Here is a 13,287-nt window from a genome sequence, read left to right as displayed (position 1 = left end):
CCTCAACTAGACATCAGAATATATTTTTTGCTTGTTTATTTATCTACTTTGTCATTCTAATGAGGGCATATGTTGTTCAATTGCTTTTGACAGAATAATATAACAACGAATAAAGTCATAATTAATAACTTTATTGTCTCTGCCAACCAAATCATTCATTTTTAAGACTACGGAGAGTTTGAGAAAATATGAACAAAATTGCAACATGTCGATATTACTACGGAAGAATATATTGTCAAAATCGCAAAGTGAGAAAAATGAGAAGAAAATAACATATTAGTATGTGTTCCACTACTACCATCTGAGGACATAATCTGTCCACATACATGATGGCTAGTTAGCTACGTCACCCTCAACTCGCCAGCACCAGCACAATATGCCAGCAGAATATGTTTCTTATTCATTTTTTCTAAAAAAAAATATGTGTTCCTGGAGAAGTAATATAACGGTAAATAAAGCCGTTATTACTTTTTGCTATCTTCGCGAAGAAATCATAGGCAAAATAAGATCGCCGAGAAATTTTCGATGAAATGCAAACGAAATTGCAAGGCATCGGTACTAAGAAAGAAAATGTCCAAGATTACAAAGTTCCTGAGAAGGAAGAAGTGCCATTCGACCCATAATCGCTTATAATTTTCCCGTATGCAGCTACCAAAGAGCATTGGCAGCTGTATGCTAAATGAGCTCTCTGCTCATTGACTAAATCCCACTATTTCAGTAGCTTGGACATAAGCCAGCAGTACCAGATAGGAACAACCTTATATATAGCATATATAGCTAGCTGCATCCAGTGGTTAAGTAAAATGGGAAGAAAAACTACATATTATATGTTGCATTGCAGTAACCGAATCCAAGGGTGTTATCTCTCTACAGTTTCACGGCTTGTCGTCAGCTGGTTCGTCGACTTGCTTGGTAGTGATTGTGGTACAAGAAACAGATGCTTCATCCCTCTTCTTTCCCCAGAGCACAAGATAGAGCCCCAGTATCATCAGTACAGATCCTAGCACGCTGTACATGCATGCCAATGTAACGATAATCAACAGGCATAAATATGTATATATTTTCATTAAAACTCGACTGTGGAACAATTAACTTTGATTATCTCCAGCAGCAACAACAATTCAGTTGGCAACAATGTATACATGAAACTTCGGCAATGACAATGATCATCACAAAAGGACAGGGAGGCATGAAACTGAGAAGGACTATATATTTTTTACCTTCCAAGGTAGATTTGTTCATGGAGGAAGAAGAAATCGATGATGGCTACCATGATCTGCATCATGGGGATGAAGACTGCGGTGAAGACCGGGCCCTTCTTCTCCACACACCACGTCATTATCAGGTACCCAGCTCCAGATCCGACTATCCCCTGCACATGTAATTTCATTGTATGATTAACCAGTTAAGTACTTAATTACTATTATTATTTTCACCACCACTTTGGGTTTCAGTTGTTCTAGTTGGTCAAAGTAGCTCGCGTGTATTGATTGCATGGACTAGTGTTAGTTGCAAACTAAAGCAATGGCTTTTATAAGTACTTGCCCCTTTTGGATAAGTTCCTTTTTTCTTCTCTTTGTGAAGGTGGTACAAGTAAAGGAAATGAAGAAGATGATGGTGATGTTTAACTTACTGCATACAAAACGGTAACGACGTGGCGGGGACGGGGATGGGGATGGAGATGGCGTCGATGTGAGGCCGCGGAATGGCGTACGCCCGTGCGGCTAGGGCGGGCTCAGAGCATGCGCAAGGCAGACAGGACGCGGCCACCGCAGGCTCGGAGGACGACCGGCGGTAAACAGATTGCCACCATAGGTCGTGCTCGTTGCGGAGCCACGTATCCCATGGCGGTGAATCTACGGCATACCTACGGTCGTAGTGTAGGTCCGGTGGCAGGCGGGCGCGGCGCTGGTCGATCTCCTCATGTCGTGCGCGGCCGCTGGCTGAGACCGGTGGGATCGACACCCGATCCGCGGAGAGATGTCAGTTGTTTAGGATGTGGACATCGCTCCACGGGAGGGGCGTCGACGACCGGAGGAGGACCCGGCTTCGTGGGCGTGCCTCCTCTTGCGGCCGGAGTTCCACCAGACCATGGCGGCCGGCAAGAAGATGGGCGAGACAAGGAGGAGGAGCGGCGAGGATGAACTAGGGTTTGGTGTCAGGGCTCGAGGAGGCACGCTAGGATGGGAGTGGAAGCGTGGACTGGCCGGTCCATGGCTTCCATGGGTGGCTGGCAGGTGGGTCGTCCACTCGTGCCCATAAATATGGGCGGTGGGAGGTAGGTGGGCGGCCGACACGCGGGCGCGAAGAAGACGAGGAGCGGGTGCATGCGCGTCCGTTCGATGTCCGCATGGATGCAAACCATGCGCAAGTTCGCGCTGGAAATGGGTGGACCCCGAAACCTAACGGACATTTTTTTGCGGATGGGGTCATGCGTTGAGACGTCGCTTCTGTCCGTTTAGGCGAAAATAGACACGGCTGGATAGGGTCTAGCGTTGGAGTTGGCCTAAGCACCTTCGAGTGACTGAGTGGCACATCATCTTGGATTGATGAAATTGCCACAGACGCCTTCGCGGTCGACAGAAACGTCTTCTCCCACTAAACGCACATCGCCGGAAAGCCTGGAATAAATACAGAAAAATGCGAGCACCAATGTCAGTCTAGGACTTGAACTCTGGTGGGATCTGAGGACACGATTAGGAAATACACTTTAGTTAGGATGGATACGTCAGCAGCACCCAAATTGCTTTGCTCAGCAGGCTTTGTCATTGTATGATATGTACAGCAGAATATATTTCTTGTCATTCTTATGATAGAATAAGTTTTTAAATTGATTTTCATAGAATAATAAAACAACAAATAAACAATAAAGTCTCGAAAGTACCTTTCTACACCCAGGAGCAAATGCTCTTGGTATGAACAGTAAAATAGAAAAAAAAATCAAAACAAATTGAATGTTTTTTGTGACATATTTTCGCAAATGTTTGTTGTGCATGCAAAAATTCATCATGAAATCACATTGGTGGAAGTCGTGCCAAAAAAACATAATCAGAGCTTCAAAATGCTTTTGTAAGTAACATTTTCAGAGCATTGACTTTTTTTTACCACGCCTTCCACCACTGTGATTTTGCGGTAAAATATTGCATGCACAACAAACATTTATGAAAGTATGCCACAAAAAAATTCAGAACTTTATGGATTTTGTTTATTTCACTGTTCACATCAAGAGCGTTTGCTCCTGGGTGTAGAAACTCCACGTCCATAAAGTCTTCATAACTTTGTTGTCTCTATCAACCAAATGATACATTCTAAGATTACTGTAAGTTTCAAAATCTGTGATAAATGAGGGTAGTTTGGACAGGAGAGAACAAGTATCAGCTAGGAACAACTTTATCTACATCGTATATATAGCTAGCTCCACCAGTAGGAAAATGACAAGAAAATAAATAAATATTATGATGTGTTCCACTACTGCAATCTGAGGACACAATCTGTCTATATATAAAAGATAAAAAATGTACTTTAACTGATGGCTAGTTAGCTACGTCAGCAGCACCAGAATTGCATAGCTCAGCCTCAACTCGCCAGCACAAGCACAATATGCTAATTAGCTACGGCACAATAAGTTTCTTATTCATTTTTTTAAAGAATATGTTCCTTATTGCTGTTGGAGAAGTAATATAACAGTAAATAAAGTCGTTATTACTTTGCTGTCTTTGCCGACAAATCATAAGCAAAATAATATCACCAAGAATATTTCCATGAAATGCAGACGAAATTACAAGGCATCGGTACTACGTAAGAAAATGTTCAAAACTACAAAGTGTTTGAGAAGTAAGAAGTACCATTTGAACAGTAATCGCATATAATTTTCCCATATGCAGCTACCGAAGGGCATTGGCGCAGCTGTATGGTAAATGAGCTCTCTGCTCAGTTACTAAATCCCATTATTTCAGTAGCTTGGACATATGTCAACAGTACCAGCTAGGAACAACCTTATATATAACATATATAGCTAGCTGCATCCAGCGGCAAGTAAAATGGGAAGAAAAACTACATATTATGTGTTGCAGTGCAATGACCGAATCAAAGGATGTAATCTCTGCAGTTTCACGGCTTGTCGTCAGCTTGTTCGTCGACTTGCTTGTCAGTGGTAGTGGTACAAGATACAGATGATTCATCCCTCTTCTTTCCCCACAGCAAAAGATAGAGCCCCAGTATCATCAGTACAGATCCTAGCACGCTGTACATGCACGCCGATGATTAACAAGCAGAAATAAATTTTGTCATTAAAACTCGATTGCGGAAACAATTAACTTTGTTTATCTCCAGCAGCAACAACAATGTATACATGAAACTTCGGCATGAAACTGAGAGGAACTATATATGTATTACCTTCCAAGGTAGATTTGTTCATGGAGGAAGAAGAAATCGATGATGGCTACCATGATCTGCATCATGGGGATGAAGGCTGCGGTGAAGACCGGACCCTTCTTCTCCACACACCACGTCATTATCAGGTACCCAGCTCCAGATCCGACTATCCCCTGCATGTGCAATTTCATTGTATATTTTCACAACTATTTTTGGTTTCAGTTGTTCAAGTTGGTCAAGTAGCTGGGGTGTATTGATTGCATAGAAGACTAGTGTTAGCTGCAAGCTAAAGCAATGGCTTTTATAAGTAGTTGCCCCTTTTGGATAAGCAGTTCCTGTTCTCTTCTCTTTGTGAAGGTGGTACAAGTCAAGGAGATGAAGAAGATGATGGTGATGTTTAATTAGCTTACTGCATACAAGACGGTAACGATCTCCAGCTTGCTGGTCAGCATCCACGGCGACACGTGTCTCTCCATCGCCAACGTCACCGCCCCGCCCTGCAGAGTGCTGATGAAGAACATGATGGCGGTGCTGGAGTAGATGGCCGGGTACTTCTTGGTCAGCTTTGTCTGCAGCAGCAGCCAGAAGGAGAAGCACAGGCAGTTGAACAGCAACGCCATGGTGCCCAGCATCCAGCTCCGGTTGCCACTGCTGTCGGAGGGTGCTGCATGGTGAAGAGCAGCTGGGCTAGGTGCGTCAGTGGCAGCCTGGTCCGTCAGCGGCACACCCTTGTAGAGACTCAGCAGCAGCAGGCCGGCCAGCGACGTGAGCGTCCCGGTGATCTTTGCGGCTCCCGCCATGCTCTTCAACTTGAGCGGCTCCATCCTCATCACGACGGCGATGAGGAAGGTGAGCACAGGAGAGAGGTTGATGAAGGTTATGGCGAAGGTGGCGGTGGTGTACTGCAGGCCGTAGAAGAAGGTGTACTGCGAGAGCGCCGCGCCAAACACGGCGCTGAAGAAGAGGTACGCCAGGACCTCCAGTGTGAGCTTGGGCCTCGTGCTCCTGCAGGAATGCCATGGCGCTATGCAGTTTCAGTCACCCAGGGAATGAACGCAGATTGTATGTACAAGGATGCATGTGTTTGCATACCGTTCTTTGAAAAAGGCTATTGGGGCAAGAAAGATGGTGGCGACCAGCTGCCGGAGCGTGACGAGGACCAGGCGGTTCAGCCCTTGCTCCAGAGCCTTCTTCACCAGCGCCGTCATCACAGCAGAGATGAGGTCGAAGGCCAGCATTCCCATCACCAGCTTCCACTCCTGCACCCACATTGTAAGATTGCCGCTACAAGATGACTGATACGCTCATCAACTGTCTGATTATATATATATATATAGCCCTGCAATGCTACTCACTGACCAAAAGTGACGGCGGTCATTCATGCAAGGGGGGCAAAAAAGTAAATGCTAATATGCTATCAACATAATAAATTATTTCCTTTGCTACTCTTGTGACAACTTACTAGTACTACTGAAGATTTTTAATAATAATCTATAAAATGGCATATCAGTAGACAGTACGAATCAAATTGGTAGTGCAAACGTGAAAGTAAAATATATGTCCTGATTCAGCCCCTTACCTTTTCTGGTGCCCCGACCAAAATTACATAAGATGCCAAGAAAGTGGAGAAAAGATGGAAGCACTGAGACTGCAGAAACTCCTTTTTATGTATGTGGACTAGTCGTCTCACTTCCTAACATAAAGAAAACTTCCAAAAGAACCTAATACTTGCCATTAGTAAAAAAGGTGACCTGGTATATGTCAACCAGCAATGCTATCCTTGAGTCAGCAATACTATGACAAGATGCAGTGAATTGCTCAACTCAAACACCACTACTGACCATTCACCTTTGCGCTTGTTAGTGTGATTTTGCTCCTGCCCAACTGTCATTTTCAATGACAAATTAGGGCTAGTTTTGCATTCCAATGAAGGCGGTAAAACCCACCAACGAGTGTTTTCTGTAATCATTTGGTACACTGTTGAATACCAGGCAAGGAAGGCAACCTCACCAGGCACCACACTACCAGAAAGTAAAGTGCACAATGATCACAAATATGACACTGACTTATTCAAAGTTGTAGCAACGTACATAGAGCATGGGCCAGGGCAGATAGATGGAACATTTAGGGTCATTCTTGACATCCCCACTAACTACTAAGAATGCCCTTTCTATACTTCACAAATTTTCCTGTGTCTCCTTATCTTCTTCCAGTCCTTTCTCTGATAAAATGGCAGCTGACGATGCTTCCTTGCTCTTCCCCCAGAGCAGAAGATAGAGGCCTCCAATGACAAGAGCAGCACCTACCACACTTCAAGGACAAAAAGAGAAACAAAAGTGTGACTTTTCTGTTGTTTTGCCGAAGTTCTATGTCTTAAAAGCAAAGTTGTTGTTTGGCCGATAGTTCTGTATGCAACTTAGCAATATGTCAATTGTTAGTCCGTTGGTGAGAGTCGATGTTGATAGGTATTTTTACACTTGCAACATTTATGAAACATGTCAATTCTTAGTCCTTGTAGGTGAGATAAGTCATAGTAAAAGTGTACAACGATATCTGGATCAGAATTTTATTTCAGAGATTTTTTCTATCTAATTGGACATATGATCTGTACTAGACTTTAAGAAAGTAAAAGGCTAATTTAATATGCATGATATTTCACATGATGTGCTACCGAACAACTAAATAGAGTTTATTCTTATTTTGCACATTTCTCTGTCATGCAGTTTCTCTCCTAAACTTCAGTAAAAGCCAATACCTTCCCACGTAAAGCTGTTCATGAAGGACGAGGAGATCAAGGACTCCAGCAATGATCTGAATGAGAGGCAAGAAGCCTGCAGTGAACACCGGCCCTCTCTTCTCGATGCACCAGGTCATCAGCACATACCCTATCCCCGATACTCCCACTCCCTGTAAAGCAAAAGTGCAAAGTTTCAGTGTACATTACGCTGAACCTGAACCATTCTTTGTGTCGGAAATTCCTGTTCTAACTGAATTTACAATTCTTTGTGTCGGAAATTCGTGGGGCCATGTGTTCATAACTATCAGAGTCATGAAGAATTGTAAGGTCTCCTTACATTACCAAATCCAACCCCAAACATATAGGATAATATAAGCAAGACTGCTAGACTGTTAAACCATTTTGTCCAGACAAGTGGGATCAAATAGCTGTACTCGAAAAAATAAAAGATTACTTGGTGATCTTTTTATAGATAACAGAAGATTTTATTCATTCTTGACAGGTTGGTGGTATCTGAGCTATATCTTACGTACCGCGAAAAGAACGGTTGCAATCTGTATGCTTCCTCGGAGCAGCCAAACTGAGAGGTGCCTTTGGGTGGTGACTGCCAGTGCCCCTGCTTGCAGTGAGCTGATCAAGGCCATGAATGCAGTGCTGGAGATGACTGCAGGGTACTTCTTGGTGAGCTTCCCTTGCAGCAGCATCCATAATGAGAACGTGATGCAGTTCAGCAGCAGCAACGCCGAGCCCAGCAACCATCTTCCCTTGCTGCCACTGTTGCCCGTTGTGCCATTTTCACCGTGTTCTTGGGTCGAAGATGCTGTGTGAGTCAGGGCAGCACCCTTGTACAGGCTCAGCAGTATCGCACCACTGACAGACGCTAGTGTTCCTGCAATCTTCGCCAGACCCGCCTTGCTCCTCACATCTACTGTCTCCGACCTGTGTAACTAGTTTCAGTCTGGATGAACAGTTTGTGACTTGAAGCTATATGTCAATTATTAAGAAACTGACCGAAGAGGGACGGCGATCAGGAAGGTGAAGATTGGGGTCATATTGGAGACAGTTGCAGCCAGTGTTGCAGTGGTGTAGCTCAAGCCCAAGAAGAACAGATACTGAGCGAATAGTGCCCTGTATACAGTTATACACACATTCGGACAAAAAAAAAGGAAAACACTATTAATTTACAGCACTCTTTTGAATTGTCTCCTCCATTGAACCTAGACAGAAGTACCATTACCCAATTAGGATTTCTCCAAAAGAACAAAAACATTACCCAAGTAGCGCACTCATGAACAAGTAGGCAAAGATCTCCTTTGTGAATCTTGGTCTTGCATTCCTGAAATCAACTAAAAATAATTAGGAGAAATTTCAGCGGCAATTTTCTAGATACTGAAATATACAGTAGTATACAACAACTAAACATTTAGAACACAAAGGAAGAGATACTTCTCAAGGTTCTGAAAACATCATGCAGTGCAACATCAGCTTAGCGGGAGCTTTTCAGATAAACATGCAGAGGAGAGGATCATGCATGTAGCAGCATATCATCAGCATGAGTTTCCAGGTGCTAAACATTATACAAAAACAATTCAGCAACTGAACTCTGAAGGCTAAGATCTTCTCCACAAACCTTTCTTTGAAGTAGGCAATCGGCGCCAGGAAAGCTGCACCGACAAGCTGCCGAAGAGCGATAAGAACGACGGGGTTGAGGCCGCCATCGAGCGCCTTCTTCACAAGCACTGTCATCACCGCAAAGAGCGTGTCGAAGGCAATCATGGCCGCCACCGGCTTCAGCAGCTCAATCCACCCCATTGATTCTGCACAAACCAGAGAGGTATCTTGTCACTGGTCTTAGGTGGTGGGCTCTAACTATCCAGGCAGCAGACTTGATCCTATCTGTCCTGTAGTATACATAATATATACTACATGTGAGAGCATTATCAGGTGCATGTGGGACAATTCCTATGCATGTGGTGATGTGAGAGAGCATTATCAGGTGCCTTGTCACTAGCTTTATATGTGAGAGAGCAATGATAATTCTACTACTAATGTTAATGCCAAGCATTGGTAACTGGAGCAGGCAGGGGGGATACATAAAGGCAAGGTGAGTGGAGGAATGGTACAAAGTGCATGCATGACTACTGGTTTAGATGGTGCCTGGAATAAACAAGGAATAGTTGAGGGCACTAGATGCTGGGTGCCTACATACAGGGTTACTGCACTGCAGTCAGATCACCTACTAGCTTTATGTGCGCGGCAGAGGAAGCACTGTGGATGAGGAACGGTGAGCAGAGTTGCCGTGTTGAAGAAGAACGGCACTACCAGTTTGTATGTTCCAACGAAGAGCTGCATATTGCTAACTAGAACACAACTAGCAGAAGGAGAGGATGTGTCGCAACACAGGTAGATTGGACTCTGAACATACAGATAGGCCTTTTCGAACATAAGCATACAAGGGTTCTCAAAAGCAGGGCAGAGGAGCACCTAACATCCTAATCCAGTAGTACCCAACAAACTTATGACTGGCTCAAAACAAAAGTTCGCACATACTCTAAGATAGGCTGTCCGAGGAAAGTTCTCTGATCTAAAGACCTTCCCAATATCCCCTGTTCCTCACATGGCGTCCCTGTTTCAAGCAAAAGAGAACAAGGATCAGGATGGGCGTAACTGAGCACGAACAAGGATCTGGAGAGATTTTAAAAAGTGGTTTTACAAACGGAAGACCAACGCAGGCAACACTACGCAGCACCCAAAAGCCAAAACGATAGAACAGTGCATGCAGAACATATATATAATAAATGCCTTGATATCCCTCCAAAGATACAAACTGGTCTTAGGGGGTCCCTCACCCAGGTACCGTACTTTTTGTCAGATTGGATTTATTATACACTACTTGTCATATAAGAGGAAAATCTTCACTCACACATATCTGAATGAGAAAGCATTCATAACCATGAGCATACGAATCATGTGAGAGGCAGTATGCTGAAAAGGATGCATAACCATGAGCATACGATTCATGCGATAGGCAGCGTGCTTCAGCAAACTGCCATGAAACATTGATTCTGTTATACAACAGCATTCTGAAAATACAAATGATTGACACTCTAAGGTATATTAGCTTAAGGGGCCCAGTTCAAAGGCCGATTCCCCCACCATGCTCCACAACTTGCCGATCATACACTCATGCACAGGGGACACCCCTATTATGAATGTTTCTCGTCAAATAAAAAAAATTATTGAAACAACACAAAACAAACATCATCCTAGTGATCGAAGAACAATTAGTTCTACAGGCACACCTTCACAATGTAACACTGACATTCTGTCAAGTTTTTTTTTTTTTTTGCTACACATGATCGCAGTCAGTGACTCAAATGTCTGCGATCAGAGGCAAAAAACTGAACCTCCAAGATTTTCCAATTATTTGAGATTCACTTGGTGTATCATGTGCACATGAGAGGCTCAAGGAATACAACAAAGAAACATCTGGTATGTTACTCAAAGGTATGCTTTTTGGAAATGTTAAGAAATAAACAGTTCAGAAATTAATCATATTCTTGCACTACATCATCTTATAAATTAAGTAACCAAGCAAAAAAAAATACACACGGTAAAATCATAAATTTTCACCTCACCTGGTCAACCAACATAGCACATTAGCAGATCTCACGTGCTCAGAGTTTCAGATCCAACCATTTCCACCCAACTCCTCTGCCAACAAGCAAAATGAGGCAAATAAACCAATGAAAATTCAAGGAACGTTACGGTTTTTGTGACAAGGCCAATAAATGAAGCCAAATCTATTGCCAAGTGGAAGAAAGAATGGCAATAATCCTTTAACATAGTTCAGAAAAGAAAATACTGAAGCCCTTAATCGCATACACATTAATACAGAAGCACATACTGATGGTGTTTGGATGAATCATGTTACGCACAAGGTACAGATGTATTACCTGCAGTATAGAAGTTTCTGTAGGCATAATGGATGGTATTATCCCAGCCATTTCTTTCAGAAATTCGTCTGAACCGCATTGACTCAAGTAGGAGCACTAAGTCGCCAAAAAACGTAGCCAGAACAACCACATTTGACATCAGCATCAGCCCACAGCACCGCGGCGTGCCATATCCACAAACCCTCCCCCTTGGAGTTGCAGATCCCCGGTGGAAAAGGCACGCGGTGCTGCTGGCCGGCGAGGGGATCCGACTCGACGACCTCGCGCCGACACACATTGAGCATGCCGGCAAGGCCGTGGCGGTAGCCGAGGAATTGCCAGCGGCCATGAAGGGCGCAGCTTTTGGGCACGGCGAAGCGCGCCGGGGGGATGCGGTCGGGCTTCTTGAAGCGGAGGAGTGGGGGCCTTCGGTGGTGCCTGCGGTACCGGCCGAGGAAGCGGGCGTCGGAGAGGACACCGCGCCAGCGCAGCGCTTGCAGACGAGGGAGGCGGAGGAGGATCTCCTGTAGGAGGTCCTCGTCCTCCAGCGGGAGCGCCGGCGCGGGCGAGGAATGGCGGCGCCGGCGCCGGCTCATCTGAGCAAAATCTGGAGCTTTCTCTTTCTGACAGTAGCTAAGGCCGCGGGGATCCCTGCGCGAAACTACGCCCAACGCCGCCTCTCTGCTCCTGGACGCGGCCTCCCCGAGCTCCGCCGGCGCGGGCACCGGCGACGCGCTCCTGCGGACGGCGGGATCGGCCCCGCGCGGGTGCTGGTGCAGATGGCGGACGCGAGGCAGGCCGGGGGGAGGGGCAGAGGGAGCAGGCGCGTGGGGCGGTGGGAGGTCGGAGCGAAAGGCGGCCGGCCGGGCGCCGGTAGGGGCGAGGAGGGCGACCGCCGCCGGCGCGTCCGGGCAGCGGGGGACGGGTACGGGTTTTCTTTTTCCTTTTTTTCGTTTCCAATGTAAAGAATACTAAGAGCATCTCTAGCCATTGGCCCCAAGAAGACATAAAAATCGCTGCCTGGGGTAGAATCAGCGCTGGAGGCGGTTGGGCATCCAGCCGTCGCCCCCAGGCGCCGATATCGGCTAATTTCGGCCGCTTTTCGGCTCGGATAAACAGAAAAATGGCCTAATATCAGCGAGAAACGGCACATATTCGGCGTGGTTCAGTGTAGTTCGGCGTTGAATTCTCAACATAAATAATTTTTTATCACATAGTTCATCACAGAAAATCAAATAATTGAACTAAATAGTGCAACAACAAATAGTTCAATACAAATTATATAGTTCAACAAATAAAAACTCATCACACGTCGAGCTATGCGTCGCCCTTGATCCTCCATAGGTGCTCCACCAGATCCTGCTGCAGTTGATGTGCACTTGTGGGTCTCGGATCTCCTGACACATACTGAGGTAGGCAGTCCAGGTTGCCGGTAGCTGGTGATCAACTTCGGCCAGAGGACCCTACCTGTAGTATGGTTCAGTGTCAAACACTAGCTCTTCCTGCTCGCTCTCGATGATCATGTTGTGCAAGATGACATAGCAAGTCATGATCTCCCACATTTGATCTTTCGACCAGGTCTGAGCAGGGTACCGGACAACAGCAAATCGAGATTGGAGCACAGCAAATGCCCGCTCGACATCCTTCCTGCAAGCCTCCTGCACCTTGGCAAAGTGGGACTTCTTGCCTCCTGGCACAGCGTTTGAGATAGTCATCACAAATATAGACCATCTGGGATAGATGCCATCAGCTAGGTAGTACCCCTTGTTGTAGTGCCGCCCATTGACCTCGAAGTTCACCGGAGGAGAATGACATTCAACAAGCTTGGCAAAGACAGGGGAGCACTGCAGCACGTTGATGTCATTGTGAGTTCCTGGCATACCAAAGAAGGAGTGCCAAATCCAGAGGTCCTGTGTGGCCACCGCCTCAAGTACCACACTGCAACCGCCTTTGGCGCCTTTGTACATCCCCTGCCAAGCAAATGGGCAGTTCTTCCATTTCCAATGCATACAGTCGATGCTTCCAAGCATCCCAGGAAATCCTCTTGCTGCATTATGTGCTAGGATCCGAGCAGTGTCTTCTGCATTGGGTGCTCGCAAGTATTGCGGTCCAAACACTGCCGCCACTGCCCGATAGGACTTGCAGAAACACTCAATGATGGTGGACTCGGTCATGCGCCCATAGTCGTCGAGTGAATCACTGGGAGCTCCGTATGCAAGCATCCTCATCGCTGTCGTGCAC

The 13,287-nt window shown here is 45.6% G+C and overlaps 2 protein-coding genes across 4 annotated transcripts; both read right to left on the bottom strand.

Annotated features, from left to right (window-relative positions):
* Window positions 1–860: 860 nt before the first annotated feature.
* LOC120966038 (WAT1-related protein At3g30340) lies at window positions 861–6,655 on the bottom strand. 3 transcript variants are annotated; one of them, XM_040391552.3, is made up of 5 exons: window positions 6,465–6,655; window positions 5,467–5,633; window positions 4,785–5,379; window positions 4,396–4,547; window positions 3,731–4,243 (listed from the first exon to the last, which is right to left on the bottom strand). In XM_040391552.3, exons 1-5 carry the CDS (start codon window positions 6,471–6,473, stop codon window positions 4,111–4,113), a joined length of 1,056 nt encoding a protein of 351 aa, XP_040247486.1. In that variant the 5' UTR covers window positions 6,474–6,655; the 3' UTR covers window positions 3,731–4,110. The 3 variants fall into 3 exon arrangements, with proteins under 3 accessions (XP_073356863.1, XP_040247486.1, XP_040247485.1); XM_073500762.1 differs by lacking the exons at window positions 3,731–4,243; window positions 6,465–6,655 and adding an exon at window positions 861–1,008 and having other exon boundaries at window positions 5,467–6,120; XM_040391551.3 differs by lacking the exon at window positions 6,465–6,655 and having other exon boundaries at window positions 5,467–6,120.
* On the bottom strand, window positions 6,265–12,020 carry LOC109734704 (WAT1-related protein At3g30340). Its single transcript, XM_040391553.3, has 9 exons — window positions 11,068–12,020; window positions 10,750–10,825; window positions 9,662–9,737; window positions 8,742–8,928; window positions 8,385–8,447; window positions 8,123–8,239; window positions 7,645–8,050; window positions 7,130–7,281; window positions 6,265–6,684 (listed from the first exon to the last, which is right to left on the bottom strand). The coding sequence occupies exons 4-9, from the start codon at window positions 8,921–8,923 to the stop codon at window positions 6,552–6,554; spliced, it is 1,053 nt and encodes a 350-aa protein (XP_040247487.1). The 5' UTR covers window positions 8,924–8,928; window positions 9,662–9,737; window positions 10,750–10,825; window positions 11,068–12,020; the 3' UTR covers window positions 6,265–6,551.
* Window positions 12,021–13,287: the final 1,267 nt, after the last annotated feature.

The sequence above is a fragment of the Aegilops tauschii genome, chromosome 6 (assembly GCF_002575655.3).
Source record: "Aegilops tauschii subsp. strangulata cultivar AL8/78 chromosome 6, Aet v6.0, whole genome shotgun sequence".
In the NCBI taxonomy this organism is placed as follows: Eukaryota; Viridiplantae; Streptophyta; class Magnoliopsida; order Poales; family Poaceae; genus Aegilops; species Aegilops tauschii.
Note: the sequence above shows the minus strand (reverse complement) of the source record. Positions and strands in the feature narration are given on the sequence as shown.

What these genes read in the sequence shown, in the direction of transcription:
- LOC120966038 (XM_073500762.1), bottom strand. Translation starts at nt 5,645, where the DNA reads ATGTGGGTGCAGGAGTGGAAGCTGGTGATGGGAATGCTGGCCTTCGAC. An exon ending in ATAGCCTTTTTCAAAGAACG is followed by an intron (nt 5,380 to 5,466) that starts GTATGCAAACAC and finishes GCATTCCTGCAG; the next exon opens with GAGCACGAGGCCCAAGCTCA. An exon ending in TCGTTACCGTCTTGTATGCA is followed by an intron (nt 4,548 to 4,784) that starts GTAAGCTAATTA and finishes TTGCACATGCAG; the next exon opens with GGGATAGTCGGATCTGGAGC.
- LOC109734704 (XM_040391553.3), bottom strand. Translation starts at nt 8,923, where the DNA reads ATGGGGTGGATTGAGCTGCTGAAGCCGGTGGCGGCCATGATTGCCTTC. An exon ending in TTCATGAGTGCGCTACTTGG is followed by an intron (nt 8,240 to 8,384) that starts GTAATGTTTTTG and finishes AACTGTATACAG; the next exon opens with GGCACTATTCGCTCAGTATC. An exon ending in CTGATCGCCGTCCCTCTTCG is followed by an intron (nt 8,051 to 8,122) that starts GTCAGTTTCTTA and finishes CTAGTTACACAG; the next exon opens with GTCGGAGACAGTAGATGTGA.